We start from the raw sequence: 24,512 nt of genomic DNA on the forward strand, positions 1-24,512 counted from the left end.
ACAGCACCGCACAACACAACACAACACAACACATCACAACACAACACAACACAACACCACACAACACAACACCACACTCCGAGCTCTTTTGCATACTTCATCAAATGTTTTTACTGCACTATAACCTAACGTTATATCATGTGATGTCAGGTGAGTGTGCTCCTGTGTTGCCAAATCACAACAGAATATCACGTGGCACTAGGCCTGTGCAGCAATGGATTTTTTAACTGTTTTAACTGTTTCTGGGCTGCTTTATTTTAGGAATACATAACAAAATGTTATATCTAATGTCATAATTCATGTGTTTTTAATTTATTTATTAAGAAAAAAAAGAACATGGTGTCACGTCACAATATCTGACATGGCTACATTCTGATTTTCTATTACAATGTTACTTCATGTTGCTGTTATGTGAAATTTAGCAGTCGTCATGGGCATTTTTTTCGCAGGATAAAACATTAGCTGATATTTGGCAGAGCTAGCTAACTGTGTGCAAACTAATACAGTCAAAATGACTTTGATGCCTTATTTTAAAGAAGACAGAACAAAATGTTTTGATGTTTTAATGTTATATGTGATGTGCCATGATATGTCTTGGTGTCATGTGTTAAATAAAGACACTTCACATAGGCTATATTTTGACAGTGTTAGGATGTCATAGTCACTGTCAGGTGAGATTTAGTAGCAGTCTCTGCATTTTTTTCTTACTGACTTAAAGCTGAGATATTATGATATAATAACATTGACTGCTCTGTTCAGCAATCATGCGGCATTAGTGGAAAAATGCAAACCATAAAAACACACATCAGACAAGCACAAGCACTTTTATTGCCTCTTTGTAAGGAAACATTTTCAACAATCTGAGGCAGCAGGTGATGAGATGAGAGCTGAGATGAGATCAAAGTTTAATGATCCCTGTGGGCAAATTGCCTCTTTGCTTCAGGTGCTGAGGAGAAAAAAAAAGTAGCATCCACAGTTTGTTACAAAGAAGACACAGATTAAAATGTGTTTGGATTTATTGTCTCACATGCAGTACACTGCACATCACTGTCTCCAGATGTAAGTGTATTTTACTGATGACTGCAGAACATATTTCACCCACAGGTCTTTCTATGTAGACTGAATGTACATCTGTGACACTGTAAGTGGAATGGAAACTCTTTCTGAGGCAATATAGCTCAGCCTGAGCTATATTATACTTCAACAGTGACACATTACACATTACATTCAAATTTAAAAAGAAATACGTGCACCATAAGTGCACTATTTTACAGCAGTTCTTCCTTAGTTGATTTTCCTTTATACATTATTTAACTTCTTAAATGTAAGCAGTAGGCCTGTAAAATTTAACATAGATGATGAAGAGGGTTAAAACACAGGATGGGTCTAGGCAACATCCTGTGCAATGTCATGCAATAATAAAGTATTTATTGTGTTATAGTCTACAATATTGCAGCAATTTATATCTATAAATATTTTAATGAATCATAATAGAAACTATGGATACATAAGGAGAAAATAAAAAACTCAGTAATATCGTAAGAATAACATTTAATTCTGCTATAGGCTACTAACCCGCATTCATTGTCCAAACCGCTGCATCCTCGAATACACTGATTGGTCAGTTCCCTTGTGCGTCACGCCCCCAAAGTCCGAAGGCCGTTCGGATTGGTCCAGCTTTGCCGACAGTCAGGAGGGTGAGGCCCCTCCATCCCAAGCCGCTCACCCACCCCCGCCTCCCGCAGCAGGTTTGGTTGAGCGGTCTGCTAGGGGACCGTGGACAGCTCCCGTCTGAGGAGCAGAGTAACGCAGGAGGAGGAGAGGGCTGGATATGGGGGTTCCACCGCACAGGCCCGTATGATCGAGATAAAAACACTTTTTTCATGTGCACATCCCGGGGAAAACACACAAAGATACCGAGCTGGAGAGGCCTTAGGAGGACTGGGAAACAACCGAGGGAGTGAAGGAAAAGGGGAGAATAAGGCTACTGACCCATCCCGGCGCATCACGGGTGAAGCAGCGAGAGAAAGGAGGAGAAGAAGGAGACATAATTCCGCTCGACCTGATGGACTGAGAGGACAGATGAATGAAGACTGCCTACACTAACGCCTATAGATGCCTGGCCAAGGATCTGGACGCTTACGCCATGAACACGGACATGACAATGGACAGCATTGGCAGCCTGCATGGCGGGGTGGCGGTGAGCTCCGTGGCCCCTGATGCGGAGCTGATGAGCGGCCACAGCCCGCACCACGGGCGCGGGGGCTCGGCGGGGGGACACGGGGCGGCGGCGGCTGCTGCTGCGGCGGCGGCGTCCACCCTGCGGATACACCAGGACCTGGCCGCCGCCGCCGCCGCGTCATCCCGCTCTGCCATGGTGTCCGGCATGGCCACGATACTGGACGGGAGCGGGGAGTACCGTCCGGAGCTGTCCCTGCCGCTGCACCACGCCATGAGCGTGCCCTGCGACACGTCCTCTCCCGGGATGGGGATGAGCGGCACCTACACCACCTTAACCCCGCTGCAGCCGCTGCCTCCCATCTCCACCGTGTCGGACAAGTTTCACCATCATCACCATCACCACCACCAGCGGCTCTCCGGGAATGTCAGCGGGAGCTTCACCCTGATGCGGGACGAACGGGGACTGCCGGGCATGAACAACATTTACAGCCCCTACCACAAAGACCACATGTCCGGGATGGGTCAGAGCCTGTCACCGGTGCTGGGCAACGGCCTGGGCACCATTCACAACACTCAGCAGGGTCTCCACAATTACGGCACCACAACGCACGGAAGTCATGACAAGATGCTGAACTTCGACGCGCACCACACCGCCTCCATGCTGGCCAGAGGGGACCACCACCACCAGCACCGAGGCCTCGGTGGCCCGGCGGCCGGGATGATGTCACACCTGAACGGTATGCACCACCCGGGGCACCCGGTCGCCTCCTCGGCAGGTCACCACCCCCACCCTCACCTTCAGTCTCCATCCCACGGGCCAGTGTTAGCGTCCACACGGGAACGACCGCCCTCCTCCTCGGGGACGCAAGGGGGGAACAGCTCGGGGCAGCTGGAAGAAATCAACACCAAGGAGGTTGCGCAGAGGATCACGGCGGAGCTGAAGAGGTACAGCATCCCCCAGGCCATCTTCGCGCAGAGGGTGCTGTGCCGCTCCCAAGGGACCCTGTCGGACCTGCTGAGGAACCCCAAACCGTGGAGTAAACTAAAGTCAGGTCGGGAGACCTTCAGGAGAATGTGGAAGTGGTTGCAGGAGCCAGAGTTTCAGAGGATGTCGGCCCTCAGACTGGCAGGTAAGAACAAAAAGACACAGCTGGTTTTGGTTTGTTTTGTAAATCGGGTTAAAAAAAGAGGATAGTTAAATAGTCCAGATGCGAAAAATAATTGCTGGCTTTGTTTTGGTCCTTCCTCGTGTCTCCTCTCCAGCACCCACTCCCCGCTACAGTTTAGGTGAATGGAATTTATTTAGAATCACTGGTGTTATGATTACCATTATTGATCAATAACAAAAAGGGATCGATAGGAAATGACAAGGTCATGGGATTTCCCTCCAACAATCCCCGCTGTCTGCTGTTTTCATGTCACTGCATGCGAGGGAGGGAAACTGCGCTTTTACTAAATAATCAGTTAATTATTCTGATCTAAATTCCACTGATAATGAGATTAAAATGCACTTTAGAATAAAACGAGGTAGGCTATGGGAAAATTAAAAAAAAATTAAAAACAACGAACAAGGATTATTAGGCAGAATTTTTGCGCAATATTTCAGAAATTGTTTAGATTGAAATCGCGCAGTTTTGCGTGTTTTGTGTTATTCAGACATTATGTTATATTGTTTAAATGCTGTGTTAGCAGAGAGAGGTGTGAGAAACATCCAGACAGAGAGGGGAAGAGAGGAGGTTTTGTGTTTGATTATGTGGGGCTTGAAGCGATCAGAAGGCTGTGACATAAACATGAAGGTATAGCATCGGTGGGTCTGGTGCCCCCTCTAGTGAGGAACCTGTTTTCTGTCCCATCTACAAGCCTCTATTGTCTGCAGGGGGACAGCAACAGCAGCAGCAGCAGCAGCAGCAGCAGGAAAGGAATCCAGTGTGGTCAGAGTGTCAGGTTAGGAGAGGACCAGTTTTAGTTGACTGTAAGTACTTTGTCCTAGTTCATAATCATTTGTGTTTCTATGTCTCAGTAATGATGCTTCAGTTTCATGTTATTCTGTGCACAATATGATCACATTCATTATTAGAACAATATAAAAATAAAGCAGTAATTCATCACACTGAGGAAATATTAGTGTAGTGTCTATATTTCCTTTGACTTTTTTTCCATTTTTAAACATACTTGATTTTTATTTAGTGTTATCACACTATTTTTTCACGTATAAATATACAAATTCAAAGACATCAATACATACATTTCAATATGCAAAAAATGAAAACAGATAAAACTATGAATCAAAACTGTTGCATCAAACACACCACCATCGTGAGTTAAAAAAGTAAACTAAATGTGTTTGGATACCATTATCACATTTAGAAAGGTATTTGATATATTTCATCCCTCAGTGTCCACTTCTTTGAACTTAGAAAAAACCTTATCATTGAGTTTGAAACAGTTTATGCAATCTATAGTTAAGAATAATCTTCATACATTTAGAAACAGAAGTATTTGATTGCCAAGCTGGCTCGAACACATGGCTGTTTTCTTTTACAATAATCTACACAATCATACAAAGTATAGCGTCAATGTTTTGTGCATGAGTACATGTTTTTTACGTTTCAGTTTTAAACACACAGCCGTCGACCTTCAGTCACAGTCAATACTTAGAGTTTGCTTCAGTGCAGTTGACTTTTAAACTGAAGAACATGAAAAAAATTAAATTATCTATATATAAGCTGATTTTTGCTGTTTATACAAAAGTCTTTTTTTTACCAAAATCAAAACAAACAAAAAGATTTTAGAAGAATTTTACTTAATCTTAAGTTCTTGCCACATGTTTATGTTGGTTCCACTATAATGTATCCAACATTAAACCTTCAGCATAAACCTTTATGGCTGTTTTGATGTATATATTGCCAGCAGTCACTGGAAAGGTACTCACAGGGTGAAATGAAGTACATTAAAATTGATTCTTTTTAACACCAGGACACATGAAGCATTCTTTCAGTCATATTCCTGTGGTATCTTTAATAATAACACATTACATTTTAAACAAACCAACGAGAATTATTTATAGTGGCATCATGAACGCCATGCTTTGATTAGTATTCTGAAAAAGTCACTGGTTAGATTTAAGTCAACCATTGCTTATGCTTAGCTATTTTTTCTATTAAAGATCATGGGAGATACATTAGAAGGTGGTTTTGTCCTACATTGGACAAAGGACAAGGGTCCTTCACACATCCTCTCTCTATTTTGATGTCTGAAAGGAGATCAGAAAGGAACTTTACTTCTTTTATGAAGTTTCTGTTAGAACCAATAACACAGTATTCACTCTATAGGGGTCCATTAGGCAGCGTGGCCCTTTAAATTTGTTGTTGTGCTTCCTATAGTGAACACAAACAGCAATTTGTCTACAATGTATGTATAGTATTACTGAAAATAGAATTAATAATAAATGGGATGATAAATTATTAAGATTTTTATTAGGAGCTTTACTATCTGAACTCTGTAATAACCTTACTTTTTTACCTCACTATGGTGGTGTGTTTGATGTAACAGTGATGTGTCACATCTAATGCATCTAAAATATGTGCTATATGCATTATATGATGGTGTTTGGTCATTGCCTTTTGATGGGACAGAGAGTCTGTGATTGATGGTATAAATATGACCTGGTTGAAGAGTCTTTACATCTGATGAAGAACACTGAGTGGAAATAGGTGGTCCAAGATCCAAACACGCTTCCATTGATATCTGACTGGAGATCAGGGTCTGGATTTGGCCAGTAGATTGATGTCTGTGCAGGATTTTGTCGATTTTGAAGGCTGGCATCTGATGATGATATTGTTAAAATGGAATAACATGAGTGAGTGTGGATGGAGGGTGGAGCTGGAGGAGAGCGTTCATGTGATCTGCGCTCCCCTGTGTGTTGTAAAATGTCACAGAACAGACTTGTATTTATATACCTCTGTCTGATGTATCCGTGCTCTTCTGCTTTCCTGCTGATTATACTGTGTGTTTATCTATGTGCTCTTTTCTTCAATGTCCCGTACCCGTACTCACACCAGTGTCAATGCAGGCAACGTAGGCAGCAGTTCTTTCCAGCAAAATCTTTGTTATCCACAACTATAGCATTTGGGACAGTAATATGAATTTCTTGTATTTTTAAAGCAGTACTCTGGCAATGTATTTAGTGTCTTCTGTTTTCCTAGAGAAAACTGAGCTGCATCTGGTGTAAATACTCTCCACAGTATCTTATTTCAAATGTTTTCTGCCTGATTGCCAGACATTACATTTTGCTCAATCCGCCAGTTCTCTCTTCTCTCTACGGTGACTTTAAAATGACTGTAGACAGGGAGCTGCAATTCCTAGATCGCCAGCACTAAAAGCAACCAATAGAGCTGGGGTCAAAAGTCAGAGCTGCAACACTCAGACAATGGATGGAGCAAATATTCCCCTGACCTCAGATGAAGAGAAAGGAGGAGCAGTCGGTGCAAGAAAGATACCGGAGCTTGCTATTACATTGTGAACAGTTAATAATAATTTTAAGCATATTTGTCATATCAATTCTCTTTTAGTTTCATTCTCCTCTACACATTTTTGTTTGATACAGATGATTGGAAATATAGAGAAAAATCAATATTAAAAAAGCATGCCAAAAATAAATACATTGAAAATTCAATACAATTGCATGTGCATTAGAATAAGGTTTCCAATAATATATGCATTGCCTTCTATACATTGTACCAAAACAAAGGCTAACAATAGCTATATACTTACCATAAAATCCATTATCATTCATTTTAGTTGCTGGTGAGGACAAATGCAGTGTGGAAAAATGTAATTACAGATTGAACTGAATATATAAAGCAAACCATACAGTGATATTTGTCTTACTTGGTTTTGATGGCGAACATAGAAATATGCAGTTCATGGTGTAGTTCTACAGATCAGTGCAAGTCCTGTAAAATCTGCAGGCAGCTCGCCTTTGGGTACGAAAAAGTGGTGGCGTAGGACAATATTTAAGCAGGCTGTTAATGGAGTTTTGGAGAGGCTTGGACATCTACTTCTCAGCACTTTTCATGCCGTTCTCAAGAATAAAATGACAGCTGTGGTCAGATTAAAGTGCAATAGAACATACAGACATTAATGGTGTTTATGTCATGAGACCTCCTGTGCCTGTGTGTATATGGACATGTAGAGGGTTAGGTTCTATTTAAGGTGCACGGAAATGTCAGAAAACCTAATAGCAAGTGGAAGAAGTTTGTTACATTGTGATCTGCTTTGTTTCCCAAACGTCTCTGCTGTGAAAGTCTGGAGTTGGGTTTTGTCAGTCTTTATGTTTCTTCTTCTCAAACTTTCATCTCATGTCTGATCGCCAACCCATAATATCTGCTCCCATCGATAGCTTGCTTGACTGGAGATTTCCTCATTTAGAGATGTTGATGGGATTAAGAATGGGGTATGCATTTTCCAAGCATATTATACAAATGATGCAATAACACAGTTTATTATTTAAAGTAAAACAAAGGTGGATCTGCTTTTCTTCTCTGCCTCCTTCTCATCTTCTTCTCTCAATTTTCAATCTCTGTCTTTCTCTCATTTTCTGATTTTCTGTTTCCTTGAACCTCTCTCCTTCCTCTCTCTCTCTCTCTCTTTTGGGGGGAGGTATTATGTGATCGTCAGGGGAATTGAACACAAGAGCAGAGGCAGCAGCGGCCCGATGAATTATTGATGGGAATCTCAGCGTGACCCGCCTCGGTCTGCTCACTTCACTTCTTCTTCACCTCGCAGCCGGGTTAACCAGGCAAAATGGAGGGAGGGAGAGAGATACAGAGAAAGAGAGAGAGAAAGAGAGAGAGAGAGAGAGGAGGAGTCCATTGTTTGGTTGGAGGACACAGAGTCTCACTGTGACTGCACGTGAATTATGGATGACGAAAAAACGACGCTCAAATCAGTGTAACATCTACAAACCTGTATTCTCATAGTATATTCAGCACAGTGCTAATCCCCACAGTCCTGATCCTGTACCAGAACACACCAGTTCTTGTCTTAAAACATTCTTCTGAAGAGCTTTTATTTTGTTGTTTTCTATTGCTGTCGGTGAAACATAACACCTCCTACAGATGTTTCACATTAAATGCCTTTCCAGAAAATACAGCGATTATGTTCTTTGAGCTTCTAGGAGGCTTTTCATGGTAACATGGCCCTTTGGACAACAGTGGTGGAGCTCTGTGGCATGGAGAAATATCATATAACAGGCTTTACACACTGTAGGATGCATTCATTGTTCCTTTATGTTGCACAGCAGAATGAGATTAGAGAGCCCACTGTGCGGAAACTCTGAATGACAAAATATAAATATTTTCCATTTTATGCATCCTGCTGCATGCGGACTCAGTGCATTATTAATGAGCTGGACTCTGCTTTATGACACAGATTAACAGCAGCCACTGCGTGTCTGTTTGGTCTTACAGTTTCAGACTGTGGGAATACAGCTCATGTCCGTTTTCAGGGGTTCTGTTCCTACCACCTGCATATTCACAGACTGCTATCGATCTGTAATAATGGATTTCAGGCTGCTGAGAAGAGACTTGTGATGTTTGTTTGTGTGTCAGCGTGAGAAGATTTGGCAGATGCTGTTATCTGTGTCTTATCCTGTCGATAGCATTTTGGAAAGCAGTTTTTAAAAAAGTGAGATGTGACTAAGTTGGTTTCCAGGTTTTGGGGAGTACCTCTGCAATGGGCCACATTGACTGATGTTAAGGACAACAATTGCAATTGCTATGCCTATCTGGGAGTAACAGCAGTCTAGCCACATAGGTAGTGCTGGAACCTGGTGTTGACCATTGATTGTAAGTAAAGATGGACGAACCAGGTTTCCTAAGAAGCAGTTTTGTTGCCATCTTGGTGGTACATGAGTCTGGCTAACTCGAATACAAGCAAAGAGGTGGTGTGTGAATCGAGCTGAAGCAGCTAGGGGCATGTTGATTTCTATTTTGACATTGGATGTCTATTGGGATTGATTTCTCAAGCTATTTATTAAACTGTAGTTTAGGCCATTCAATAATCTTCAGATATTTGACAGATGATGCTGCATTGTTCGGATCTGTTGTCCAATGCATGGAGGTTGTCATTAGCATTTGGAAGCCCTTACAGTTTTACTAATTGTTCTGGTAAAGAAGCTTGTGTAGCTGTGTGTCATATGCTGCTATAAAGTGAAATATTTACACCAGAGCCTAGTTTATGACCCTCAAAAGAACAAATCAGTAAAGGCTCATATACATTACTTTCAGTCTTTTGAGGTCTATAGCAAACATTATGGCACTTGGAGCCTCTGACCATAACACATTCAGCAAAGCACCCCACCCATTTTACAAAAGTGTAAACTCTCTACAACCTTCAGTGTAGCTCCCAATAAGAATATCAGAGAAGCAGCGTAGTGATTTTTTGTTAAGACTGTCCACACCAATTATGGCATCCTGCTGGTGTTGGGGCAGCAGAAGTGCTGCCAGGGCCGGCCAAGCGGCTCGGGTTCAGAGGAGAAAATGGTCCTGTCGCTGCTTTATTAGGGCGGTCAAATCAAACGTGACACCCTGACTCTGAACTCATTGAGGCAGAGTGCTAAGAGAATGCACACTGTGCAGGTGGAGCTCCACACATATTATGGGCACGTTGGAAGCAGCAGCAAGGGCAGGAATGCAGTTCACTTCTATATCAGGTTCTATTTTTTTTTACAGTGGGATTTTAAAAGTTGTGTAATGTTTTCATCATCAAGGATTTGTTAAAAATGGTCTTTTTCAAGGACTACATTTCCCAACCTGCTGTCTTGTGTGCCAGGAACGTAGACAGCAAAAGACAGCTGCAAAGGCTATGTGTTAAAGGTGCTTTACAACTGCTTAATTACTGAAAACATTCCAACACATCTTAATAAACAAGTGGCACATTTGGTTGATAATACATCCCTCCCAGGTGCAACACACTCACATTAATGCTGAATGGCCAGAATAGTACATACATGTGTGCAAAGTTCATGTTAAAGCAGGATGGGGTCAGTAGTAGTACAGGCCTACGCAACAGACCTTCACCCAGGAGTCTAGGATTTGCACTGACACCAGGAACTGCTTTTCATTTATGATTTGGGTTAGGCATTAAAAACTACTGGTTAAAGCAACACTTTGTAGATTTTCAGCCTGTAAACTTATTTTCCAAAGATACTCTGATGGATGACCCCCATCTTCTCAAATGACAGAAGAGATGTAGTTGTGTTGGTGTAGCTCCAACCCACAGTAACCTGTGTAGTTTTATTTGAATACAACTAAGAAAACGAGCGAACTGAAGCAGCCGTCTTGTGTGAGACACATGCCTTGGCAGCTACTCAACAAATGTACATACAGAAAGTTTTTATGACAGTTGTAGCAGACGCTAGCGTTCATCAGACTGTAGGGCGACCCCGTGAGCAATTCCTCCAAATGTTATCTAGGTTTGGCATTAAAAACTGGGATCAGGCTGTGGTTTGTCTTTAAACACACATTTGTAAATTCAAACCTAGTATGGATCAGGTTTCCTCAGATTTCTGGAAAACCATTCCCTCCTATCTCAGTTTTGTTTCATAAAAACATAGAGATCTGGTCAAAGAAAAACAGAAAGGCTTAATATTTTTAGGGACCCAAAACATTGATCTTATATCATGTTTCCCTGGTTTAGCAAAGGGTAAAAAAATTCAAAGATTCACTGTTAAGTTATCTGAGTCACAGGTCTAATCAATATTGAAGGCCACAGCAAATTAGGTCACGATGAGATTGTAGGTGACCGGAAAAGTGCGAAGCCTTGTTTGGGCTGGGATTAATTTACTGAGGGACATATTCCACTTTTATTTAGACCATTCCGACTGATATGTGACTTATTCAGTTTTTTTTTTTTTTTTTATCCTTTTTCCTTTTGTTTTCTACCTTTGCCTCCTTCTTTTCATTGACCCTCCTTCTGCTTCATTAGTATTGGTGTCACAGACCAGTTCAAATAACTCTGTCCAGAGGCGTAATGAACGACGACAGGAAAGACAGACCTGTCAGGCCAGAGGCAGGGTTTACGGTTGAAGACAAACAGCGTTAACAAAAGGACAATAAAAACACAGACAAACCTTTTTTTCTTATTATTTTTTTTTACCAAACCGTTTTTTTGTTTTTTAGCTGTGGGAATGACAATTAAATATAATGATTATGTTTATTATAGTTTGTATTGATATATAATAATCTAACTAAATATGTAATTGCTAGTTTAATATATAAATAACCATTAATAAATAATCAATAACCATTCCTAAACTGATAAAGAATACTTATTTTCAAACAATGTAAACATGAAGTTGCAACAACTTGTTATAACAAATCCATGTGGTTAGTTCAACCAAGATAATGTGATATAATATAAAATTATATCACATTTTTTACCAAGACATAAAACAAAACAACCTACAAGCTGCAGAATGTCCCTAGGTATGAAAATAATGGTATGTCAAAATTCAAACCAACATAAGGTATACCCTTATATTTTAGTGTTGGGGTCATGTTCCCATGACATGTTTTCCTTTTCTTTACCTAGAGACGTGTGAGTATAACATGAACAAACCTACATGGTGCAAAATGCCAAAAAAAGGGAAAAGAGGCCTTGTTATGCTATGCTCAAAATTGTATATTGCATACTTAAATGCAAAAATATAAGGGGGCCCTTATGTTTTATTTAATGTGGGGGTCATGTTCTGAATCTCAGTTTTTGTTATATTGAAATGGGTGAGCATACCATGTGAAACAGTCTACATGGGACAGAATGTACAAAGATGAAAAGCTGTGTTATAGCATATAAAAAAAAATATGCTGAGCAGTAAGAATTTCCAAAAAAAAAAACAATGAAACAAAAGTCATAATATGGTATTTAAAAATGTGACAAGCATATACCTTTAAGTGTTTTCATCCTCGGGTTATGTGTTCTGGTATGATTTCTTATTTATTTTTATCTAGAAATGTCTCAGCACAACATGAAAAAACACCTACATGGTTCAAAATACCCCCCAAAATTAAAAGAGGCCTTGTCATTCAATGTCACAAATTTGATAAAAACCTAAGGGTATACCTTTGTGTGTTTATACCTTTCTATTGTTCACCTAGAAATATGAAAGCATCTGATCAAAAAATATCGTATGTTGTGTTTCAGAATGTCTAAAAAGATGAAAAATAAGCCTTGGATGGCATTTTAAAATGTAAACAATTCTTCACTCTGATGGTCATGTTAACATGTTTTTTTTTTAATATTCTTTGACAAAAATGTGTAAGCCCAACACAACACCCTACAAATTCCCCAATTACATTCAACATAAATTTATAATAAATGTTATTTTTTAAGTTTAAGGAATTTTCAAATGGCAGGAAAGAGCTAGTCATCCCATGCTTAAACTGTGTAAGTGGTCATGAAATGGTCATGATATATAGGTATTTTCAAGTATTTAGAATAGAATAGAATAGAAATACTTTATTCATCCCAAGCTGGGAAATTTCACTGTTGCAGCAGCCAAATAAAGTCACTCAAGCATACCACAAAAATAACAAATATACCTCTAATGGTAAAAATTAAACAGTATAAACATCATTTACAGCAAGATAAATATAAACACAGGCGCAGAAGCAAAAATTTGCAATTTGGTATGAAGATATGAAATGATATGATATGATATGATATACAAGAACAACAGTGTGCAATTTGAAAGTAAGAAAAACCTAAACCTTTGTCTACCTTTAGTAGACAGTAGCTTGTTTTCATGCAGTAGCTGAAGTAAAGGTTTTATTACCGGCTGTAAAAAGCAGAAACACCACTTTGCCCTTCATACTTTGGCCCTTTCGGCCTGCACTCCTGCATGTGTTTGCCCACAGAGCCAGATGAGAGTTTTGTGTGTGTCCCCATTTACTAGAACAATGCAGAAATGATGTCAAACTAATCTTTATTTTAGATATTGCACATTGTGTTTCCTTGATCTTTTACGATTTAAGTCTCTTCTTCGGTAGATTTATTTCTGTTCGGTGCTTCAGTTGACACTCTGTATGTAAATGTGCTGATGTGTATCTATAACGGATCAATACTCTGATGGTCAGATACTGAGACAGAACACAAACAAGGAAGTGGACACAGTCTTGTTGTTGTCCTTCCTGCTGCTCATGTTGTTGTTTGCTCTGTTGTCTTGCTTCCTCTGACTGTCTGTTTCTCCGAAGTGTGTGTGTTATGTATGTGTGTGAAGCATCGGTTTGGGCTCGGCCGTGCGTGCGGATGGATGACGTGGATCGATGGCTGTAATCCCGAGCAGATTAAAAGAGCATTAATACTGGCAACGATAACGTAAACGGTGCGGACCCAGATCTCCATTGATCTGCAGGAACCTGATCCAGACCAGTTCCTGGAAGAGATGAGAAAGGGTGGGAGGGTGAAGACGGAGAGAGGGAGAGAGAGACAGCATACAATAACAGAAAGAGAGAGAGAGAGAGAGAGAGAGAGTCAGGCTGTATTTGACTGCCTCAAACAGCAAAACAATAACATGGGCCCTGTGATGTGTAAAGCAATGGAAGTGTGTGTGCTGCAGTATGGAGCTAAAGGTCATTCATCTGACTGATATTTTAATCTAAAGCGTCTCTGCTCTGAAGCTCCCTCACAAAGATCTGATTGATTTAAGTGCAACACACAATTGTGGCATGCAAGTAAGGCAGATGCACATTAAATGTAACTATCAGAATGTGTAGCTACACTGTGTTCTTCTTCATATAGAATAGAACCAGAAGCACCTCAAAAACATTTCCCAAACCATTTCCCAGTGTGACTGGATCCTTCACTTCTCTAACCTAAAAATATAGGTTGTGTAGTTGCTATTAATAAAATAGAATAGTACTAAAAATTGTCACATTTATTATACTGCTGTGGAACATTGTAGCTATTACATGAGACTCTTATTTATCTTTAAGCATCTGTTTCAGTGTTTTTTTTGTTTGCCTTTATGTATTTGACATCTGAATTTTTTCCTTCTTTTTGCCAGTATAATCTCACCTATGTCTGTTATATACCATATTCTTACATGGTTTGTGCTGAAAATGTTGGTATCAAAGCATATTTTACCAAGAAAAGAATTTAGAAGGTCAGATGGTTTTTTTTTGTTCTCCACCTCCTCTATAGGTTTGTTGGGTAAAAGCATTAAAAGCAGTCAGTTTGATGCGTATGAGAGACAGATGGGTTTGAAGGGAATCCTCCTCTATTTGATTGGGCCACATAACTGGATTCATTAAGCTGAATCTGTCTGTTATTGGATTATGTTTCATATTGGATGGATGGGATCCAGTTGTAGATATTACAGCCTTTAATGGAGACAGGTTTAGGAGGACAGAGCGAGCAGGAGCATGTCAGAGACAAAACTGAAGATAAAGGTGGGAAAAAAAGACACAAATAAATCCCTTTAAAAGTATCAACAATATAATGTAAATAAATCATCTTTTTGTTAAAAAACAAAGAGTCAAAAGTGTGTGGACACTTTGCATTTGAATCTCTGAGCTGCTTTCTCTCAGAGCAGGAAACCTGATCAACTCGTATCGTTTGCCACCGATCGTTCAGAGACAAACACAGTGGTGAGCGGTTTGCCAGGTTGTCCGTTTATAGCTGCCCAACCTCCTTTTGATCAATCAGCAATTACAATACAATCTATTGATCAGAGACTATTATCTTTCTGGCTGTGTTTGCTCTCTGTTGAAGCAGCGTGCTGTGAGACAGAGCGGCGATGGCTTCAGGCTTCCAAAAAAACATTGCTGATAAGAAAAGGTACTGAGAGCATGGTTAACTCATCATCTATTAGTGTGTGTGTGTGTGTGTGTGTGTGTGTGTGTGTGGTGTCCAAACAGAACGTCCCTCTGACTTATCCTCACTGTCAACATTCAGCAGATTAAAGGTTAGCAAAGGTTTTCCCTGAACTTTTTTATACTTTCTCTCCACAGAATTTCATTTTTAACATCCTCTAACTCCTACTTGCATAAATTCTAACACGTTTACATCCAATCACATGGGCATGATTTCTTTGTTGTCCATCCATCAGTTCATTCAGTCAATTTCTATTTTGGATAAACTTATTCTACAGTTCCCATCATGCTTTGGGTGATGCTGGCAGGACAGAAGGCTTGGCTGTGCAGAATCAATGAAGAATCAATGGTTAATTTTCTTGCTGCTGTAACGTCATGGTAACACTAGCATTAATAACTTCATATGATCACCATGGTTGCAGAGTTAGGCATCACTGTCAGTTTCACAGTCTCTAGGCATGGGGGGAAACTGCTGCCTCTCACTTGATCTCGTAGCTGATTGGTTAGATGCCGACACTTCATTTGAACTGGGAGGTTTAGCTTTGTCTGATTTTTTTTCAAGGATTATTTTGTTATTTTGGTTTAATTTATGCAAAAGAGTGCTTACACAATGGACTGAGGCATTTGATTAGGCTACTCTGATATGGAAATGAATCTTTTTGCAACACTGAATCAGGTTCAGATTTTCTGCACTGCTGTTGATGTTGAAGGGTTTGGCGCTTGCTGCAACTCTGGCGGAGATGCAAACATTTGCTTACTTACGCAGTAACAAACTAATCATTAATGTTCTGTTTGTGTCCAACAGATAAATGAAAGTCTGATAGTGACCGTCTTTCAGCTCTTTTATCTGGTCCTTTAGTAGCAAGATGCTCCCGTACATCTGCTAGCTGGGTGTTAATTGTGTTAACTGTCTGCTTTATTGCAGTTTAAAAGTGTGTTTTTTTCCTGGCAGTGGACCACTAGAATAATGAGCATAAATGCTACTACAAAATCCGAATTGCCCAAACTTTCAGAGTGTGTGTAAGTCTCTGAAGTTGTCAGAAGTAATGACACTTTGTGTAGCCGACACCATGTGAAATCCTTCTACCTATAAATATCGAAATTATATTTGTTTGTGACTGTAAAAATGTGTTTTGCTTAGCAACCTCCCAATGTGTGTGTGTGTGTGAGAGAGAGAGCGAGAGGAGAAGGTGGATGACATCAAACTCCTCTGAGGCCATTTCCTCATCAGATCAATGACATCACTGAACCACCAGTGGCTCTGATTGGTCAGCCTATTTGTCCTGGTAAACAAGCTGAGATACATTACTGTATGTGTCTGTGTGTGTGTGTGAGGCTGAGAGACCTTTGTCCGGTGATGTCACCACAGACTGTGTGGACATACAGATTATATGCTGATAAACCATCTCTCTGTGCACACACAGATTCAATGATTACACACTCTCTCCGTCTGAGTCCTTCTTTGTTCCTCAGTACATCGGTCATAAAGACAGATCTATCTGTTGTGTCTGGGTGAAGCCATTAATCCACCCAAAACAGGAGTAAACAGTGCTTTTGCATGGATCTATTTCCTGAGGCGTAGTAATCTACATTTGGTGCCTTAGCTAGTATTTTGGGCAGAATGTGTTAATATTGTGTAATATTTGTAATATAGCTCACTTATTCTGTGGCAGGAAGAAATATATCAGGTGTCTAGCAGTTTGTTGGATCAAGAATATAAATATTGACTGTAGTTTATTAATTAGTCAAATATTAATTATCCAAGTCACTGCTTGTTTTCTGACATTTAACAATTTTGCACAAACAAGCACATAATAACTTCCAATGTGTGGCCACTAGACATTTGAAAATAAGGTAATCTTTGCACAAATGTTCAAATAAATTCACTTCAGTTCAATTAAGTTTCATTTGTAAAGCATCTTTTGCACTGCTTGTTTCTAGGTGCTTTAAAAAACCCAGAACAAGAAAAAACTTTAACAGGAAGAAACTTTGAGCAGGACCCAGGGGACCATCGTGCTGATAGCTGAGTAACAATATTTATTATTGTTATAATACAGCTGATACATCATCATTTAAAATAGAAAACATGACACTGAGAGATGGTGAGTCTTGTGATGATCCTTGATTACTTTATCTTCATTATTTTGTCACTTTGTTGGAATCGTATTCTTTTTAAAAAGCCAAAAAGTCAAACAAGACCTGATGGTCATGGCGTCCCTGGTCACATGGGTATCACTCCTACAGCTGTGCTAAGGTAATGATTTGAGCTGAGTGCAGATTTTCACCATGATAACCATCACACAGTGATCATGCAGACATCGTAATGTTTAGTGTAATGTATAATGTTTACCAGCGTATAGTGCATTATGGGCTAATTAGTATAAAAATAAGATACATTCTTGCAAATTCATTCATGCTCTCAGTTACTACTGAGTGTTTGTTCGTGTGTGTGTGTGAGAGAGAGAGAGAGAGAGAGAGAGAGAGAGAGGGGCTTTACTGTTGTTCCATTTCCGGTTATCTTCACAAAGCGGAAGGAGGGAAGCATTGCGGTGCATTAAGCACGACCCTCCCCTCACTCACACAAGCTTAGACAGCGGTGGAGTGCTGATTGCTAAGTGCTACGATGCTGTGGGTCTGAGTGCTGAGATATGATGCATCAAGTGTGTTTGCCAGGCTGCCATGCTTGGCTTTAGCATCTTAAGTATACTGCAGCATTTCAACTGCTGGAAGAATATGAAAGTTTACAGCTGGGGAAAAATGATACAGAGAGAAATTCTTATTATTTTGTTGTTTAATTAATTGTCTATTAGAGGCCTTTGAGGTATCAGTCGGGGCCTCTTTGGTTCATAAGTATAGAAGTGCAGCAATTTCGTATACCATTAACAGATTGTTTTTAAAATACATTTTTTTAGCAGATAAGATGTAATAGATATAATTTTACTGTATGTGTGTGTGTGTATTTTTATTATTATTATGATTAGTTAAGTATAATAATTTAAAATTATTAAATTAGCTACTTTGAAAAGACTTTTAAGATAAAATTAAAGAATATCTTGTTATCATCACTAAACAGATCATCTGCTCAAAAACATTTTGGAAATGCACACTATACCATAGTGGAGCACTGCTGCAGAAATGACTGATGAAGAACAATCGTGATTATTGGGATAGGGGTGTGTGACATCACAACCACATCATCCACATTAACAGAGTCACAGCAGATTAATGGGCAAATCCAAACATTGCTCAGGCCCATGACGGAGTGTCGAAGCATCCAAATGTGGCGCCATACACAAGCAGTGAAGTGTATGTTGAAGGGCGACTTTACTACTTACCCTGCACTTATATGCCCTTTGTGTAATGGATACCAAGGCTTAAGTGGTAATGGTGCAATAAAAAAAGAAACAGAAAAAGGGAGAGCGAGAAAGAGGAGGAAGAGGAGAGACGGAGAAAAAGGGAAGGAGGAGAGAGAAAGGTAGGAGGGCAGAAAGATGTAAGATAGGATGAGGAAGAAAAGACGAGTTAGGGGAGACAATGGAGGAGAAATAATGGAGACAAAAGAAAAAACCAGGAGGAGAGGAATGATGAATGAGATGGAAAAGATAACCTCAAAGAGAAAAAAAGGATAAGACAAAAAGGATTGCAGTTTTAAAACAAAGATGACACTCTGTGTGAGAGAGGTGTTATAGATGCAAAAAGAGATAGCAGTAGAGAAAGAGAGGGTAGCCCATTGTGCTAGAAGAAAATGCTTTTTTCCTGAGAATGAACCCTGTCTGTCTGCAGAGTCCTGACAGACGTCTGTGGCTTTATATTCAGCTGTATTGATCCCCAAACCCTCTGCTCTGTCTGTTATTTTCATCTCTCACTGTCTCTTTACTTCTTCCTCTTTACTTCAATCTCCACCTCTTCATTTTAGTCTGCCTCCTTTACCTCTGTCTGCTCATCACAACCTCACACACAATGGGAAATTTAGGAGAATGTTCTGCCTGTTAGTTCTGCAGCCGTTAGCTGTGATTTTGTATAAACCATTGATTTTAATAAGGTGGTGGTTAGCTTTCACAGCATTTAGGGGACTTGCAGTTGTTCACTGTGGGACCATATACACAGTTTCCTAGATTGCTAAAGAATAAGAAGACTGTTGGTTTAGTCACTTGAATGGCACATGGTTCCAGCTGGCAGAACAGATATGTGCATATTAATGTAGTCTTCTAAGAAACTGTAAACAAAGTGTATTTTTTCGGCTTTATGGTGCAAGAAATTATTTTATTTTTTGATTTATTTGGCAGCTTTTGTCCTCAATCTATCATTTTTGGAGGAGGTGGCAACTCAGTTATTCACTGTTTATCATTCACCAATTTTACCAATATATTTTCTTAGAGGCTGCACTACTTGAAACAAACATGTCACTATTGCGACTCCATTTTTATAAATATATATATATATATATATATATATATATATATATATATATATATATATATATATTGCATAGTGGGAACTGGTGTCCATCAGCAACATGACTCGACGGTGCTCTGTGGAGACTAAGGCTGTCATGGAGAAGCTGCTAGGCTGTGATCTATCTTTGTGGTGAAGATGAAAACAGTCTGTAATGACTCTGCTGAGCTCTGTCTCTGTAAGATGAAACCAAAGCTGGCTCATTCACTTCCTTTCAACTTTATTCTTAACAATAAAAAATTACATTTCTTGATCACAGGTAATGCATTCACTGCAGCACAGTGTGTATTAAATACAGAAAAGGGTAAAATGTTGAAAATATTTCATTTATTTTGGAAGTAGTATCATAATGTTAACGGTATAATAGCATTTGTTGCATTCTAATAAAGGGGCTTACAATAGAGCCCTGAGGAACACCACAGCTGGAATCTGTTTCATGAAAGCAGATTGTCTGGACATAATGGAATGCTGACCGCTGTGATTTCTTTGCACTTTGCACTTCCATCACACTCCTGTTTTTCATTCACCCAGTCTGATCACCCTCTCTGCATTCACTTTCTATTGACATTTAGCAGCTCTTGACTCTTAAAGCTTCTGTTTAATACATCGATGAGTTTGCTGTGAGTGTCACCAGCTCTTGAGGCTCAGCACTTGACTGGAACTTCCATTCATGTGAACAGAGAAAAGGCTTTAAGGTGGAATAATGCCTCTCAGCTGCCATATTGGAAGACTTGACCTCTTGGTAAGGGGTGGGTGTAAACATCTTATTGTGTTGTTAAGCTCTTCTGCACAGATGTAGCTCTATCTGACACTTGATCCAGGCACAGAGCTGATTGGTAAATGGAACCACTCTTTTTTTGTATGAAGTCAGTTCACAATAATATCATGTTACAGACTGATCTCAAACCTGACTGAGAGACTGTGAAGTAATAAACAAACAGCCAGGATGATAACATAGGGGTCTTTGAAGATACTGTAACATCATTGTGACTAACAATGATGTTACAGTATGACTACTGCTGATTGTGATGATGGTTAGGAAGATGACATTATTAACATAATGATGGCAGTTGTTAGGTACTGAACATTACTGTGACATCACTGACTCTAATAGTGGTTAGCATAATTTGGTGGTTTTCTATAGTGATGACACTTGACAATTAATGTCCAGGGTTGATTTTTAACTCACTGTGATGAGAGAATGGACTTTCATTATGATCGAACATTAATACAACAAACATGAGGAAGTGACGGCCAAGCAATCAACTCCAGCTAAAACAAGGTTCACTTCAGATAACTAAATCTAACACTCCAATGGGGAATTGAACCTGTTTTATCACCTTTTTCAGAGCCACCAGTCAGCACTATTGACAAACACATTCATTTTAAGTAGCAGGACATAGGAAGTGGTGGTCTGCTGCCGTTGTTTTATTAACATAAATTATTATAGTTTTTCTGCTGATCCATTCTGATGTTGTCTTCACACCTGAGATGTGCTATCTACCATTTACACTTACTATGGATGATTAGCATAAACTGTATAACGGTGGACTATTGGAACTATACAGTCAAAATGACTTCTACCATTGCCATGTTGTCAGCATTACAGTCTGCCTGAACCCCTGGTTAAACCAAATACAGGCAAAGAGAGGGAGCAGGGAAGTGGCATAGATAGATAGATAGATAGATAGATAGATAGATAGATAGATAGATAGATAGATAGATAGATAGATAGATAGATAGATAGATAGATAGATAGATAGATGTGTTTTTAGTTTTTTATATTGATCCTGTATAGTACAGGGTTAACCACGACAGCTGAATCATTTAGAGAGAAAGACGAGGCGAGTCATTCTCCGTATTTTCTGCTGATGTTCTGCTGTTAGAGACGCATTTAGCAACACAGTGATGTCTGCAAGAGAGGCTGAGGAAGCTGATGAAAGACAGAGGAACCCTTCCTTATTGATCCTATCGATTCAGTCCCTACCTTTAAAGAATACCCACCCCTCCCCCATCCTCACTCTCTCCCCTCCTCAAACTGGTAAACCCCTTTTGAATAATATAATTGTGTATTTGATCCTCACTGTAACCTCGACCAGAAAGGGGAGAAAAAAAAGGCTGATTGAATCACTCAAGCGTGCTCCTTCTCCATTGACGCAAAGTCTGGGTTTGTGTGTGGGTGGGTGGTTTTGATTGCTCCCTTTTTTTACACGTAGATGTGTTTGCACTTTTTTCTGTAAAAAAAAAAAAAAAAAACTTGTCGGTGGTGAACTGCTGCTGAACTGCTTTTCATCAAGCTATGGTAAGCAGACAGGCAGAGTACACTCTGTTTGCTATATGGCACATATAATGTGCACAGAAGCTTTAAACATGATGATAAATGTTTTCACGATAGGAGCATTTGGGTAGGAACGCACCACAATATCTCAAGGGGAAGCAGCTACAGGGGAAGTTGGTGTGAAGGGCAAAAGCATTGTTTGGCTTTTGTGAAAATAATTTTAAAATCAAAAGTGGGATTAAGATAGATGAGTTTCTGAAAGTGTTGCATACATATATAAGGTTAATATGTTTTGGTCTCTATGGATACATTTCCTTTTTATAACAACTGTATGTAAGGTGAATTTTTGAATAACTCGTGAAATTATTACATTAGGACTTAAGATTTTGCATAATTACCACCTCTTTGCCTGTATTTGGTTCAACCAGGAGTTTAGGCAGACGTTGATGGCATATGATGCTGCCAAATCCACAATGTCCATAGTCATATACAGTCTATGCTAAACTATTGTCAGTGTGCAAATGGCACATCTCAAGTTTCAAGACAACATTATAGCTTAATAATTTCAATGAGATAGATAGTCAAGAAGACATCAATGGAATTAGTTTAATTGTGTTAGTGGACGCTATGAAACGGTGTCAAAAAGTGGAACCTGGATCCCCCGGTTGAAAGTCCAGCGTGACTGTTCAGCTTGTATGGTTTCGTCTTCATCTGTGTGTGTGTTGGATCTATCAGTGACTGACAGGTTACACTTCGTTCTGTCCTAGTTAGGAAGCAAGGTCATCATGGATAACAGAAGGTTTCTAGTTTCTCTCTCCCCAGGCCACTGCTCACATCTATGTGGAGCATTTCAGTGACATTACCCCACAAACTGTCGTAACACACTCCTTCTGCACTGTGAGTGTATTTCTCTGAGAGACTTGACACGTTTATCAGTTAAAATAGCAGCGGATTATTATTAGATTATAATTGTAATTGTTTTGGAATATTTCATTCACTTTGTTCGTCTCTCACATAAAATAATGTGAGAGCCTGCATCAGTTTTAGCTGCAATATTTTTCCTGAAATATCAAAGACTCAATTACATGTTGTAGGATTATGTCTTGACGTACAGTAAATATATGAGTTAAGTCGATGTAACTATTTAGGTAACAAAAAATATATACTGTAGTTGAAGCCAGTGTATGACAGTATGTAGGCCTGTTTTGTTATTCAAATAACAAAATATTTTTTTTATTATTGTTTAATTCTGTTCTTTCTTTCTTTCTGTTTTTTTGCACCAAAAATGTCCAATGATTATTTCATTTATTATTATTATGATCAAAATCATGTGTACAGTTAATGTTGCTTTTTCTGGTTTTGCTATTTGTTATCACAAAAAAAAACAACCCGTGTGTTTTGAGCTTAGCATTTTTAATATTCAAGAGATCAACAGTGCCACCTGTCAATGGCAATCTACAACTACAACAGCCTTAACTGGTGGGCTCATTTACCTAGAGAACAAAGAAAGAACCCCTTTCTACACTGAAAACATATATAGAGATAAAGGACATTTGAGTATACCATCACATTTCTAATACAAAACCTTAACAACAAGACTGTGGTATCATTTTGTCTTTGTCATACCAAAGCTGTCATCAAACCCATATTTAGTTATTTGAATTGAGGATGTAGCATTTCTGAAGATGTAAAATGAGATGTAGAGGAACAACGCAGGTTAATTGACCTGTATGTTTCTGCATCTCTTGAGAGAATAAAAACAAAAAGCTGCTTTTGTTTGCATCTGCTGTCGGGTCGCTAAATTCTGTTATAAGACGCTGAGAGGCTGAGAGGAAGACAGGAGAAGGATGTGTGTGTGTGTGCGCATGTTCGTGTGTGTTTACAGCGAGGATAGTTTCCCCTTACATAATAGTTTTGTTACTGAATTGAGTCCTTAACCTGATTCGTATTGATCAGCTGGGCTTTGACTCGTGCATACTTAATTCAAGGAGGTAATCAAATCAAACACACCCAGACCTCCTCCTCCTCCTCCTCCTCCTCCTCCTCCTCCCCTGAAACGACTGTGATTTAACAGCAACACATCTGGGGAGGTGTTAATGTTTTTCTGAGGGTTTTAGCTTATTGTCTGTTTTGTATTCACATATACAGCAGTATATTTTGTATGGTTTTGAATGGGCATCTTACTAAATGGTAAGACAAAATGCATGAATGTCATATTTATTTATGGTTTTATATGGTGTCATGCATGTCAGCTCAGTGTGGTGGTGTGTTCAGGTTCAGCCAGCTTTACACATTGTTACATATTATTATAATATTTGTCCTTGCAGCAGCAGTTGAGCATTTGAGTATAGGTGCGTGTCTAATTAGTGTTCATGCTTGAGAAGCTGATAAAGAGGTGTGGTGGGGACACCGAGCCTACTGAGGTCATGAGACAATGAGAGGCTGTGAACACGGCTGCTGCAGCGTTTTCCCCTCAGAGAAGACAAATAAATGACAGCGTCATATTGTTTAGACGTGTGAGAAAACATGTATGCTGCCAAACACAATGAGGGAAGGGTCTTAGATGTATGTTATTACACTCAAAGGCAGGATACAGGTGTTATTGGCTGAAGATAGATGAAGTGATCATTTTGAGACCACAGAGCTGCGCCTCTTCAGCCCCCGTAGAAATGAGACCAGACTCAAATGTGCCATCTGTTTACCTTTTATGTAGCACAAGGTTGTCT

The 24,512-nt window shown here is 39.5% G+C and overlaps 1 protein-coding gene across 3 annotated transcripts in view; it reads left to right on the forward strand.

Moving 5' to 3' along the window:
* The first annotated feature begins 1,778 nt into the window (after positions 1 to 1,778).
* The window catches only part of onecut2 (one cut homeobox 2), a 49,206-nt gene continuing 26,472 nt past the window's right edge, over positions 1,779 to 24,512 (forward strand). For 2 of the 3 annotated variants that reach the window (XM_028417497.1, XM_028417495.1), the window contains exons 1-2: positions 1,779 to 3,311; positions 4,058 to 4,153. In XM_028417497.1, coding sequence (XP_028273298.1) covers positions 2,087 to 3,311; positions 4,058 to 4,153 — 1,321 coding nt within the window. In that variant the 5' untranslated portion in view covers positions 1,779 to 2,086. The remainder of the gene's footprint in view (positions 3,312 to 4,057; positions 4,154 to 24,512) is intronic. The other variant, XM_028417496.1, reaches the window with a different exon arrangement.

The sequence above is a fragment of the Parambassis ranga genome, chromosome 12 (assembly GCF_900634625.1).
Source record: "Parambassis ranga chromosome 12, fParRan2.1, whole genome shotgun sequence".
NCBI lineage: Eukaryota > Metazoa > Chordata > Actinopteri > Ambassidae > Parambassis > Parambassis ranga.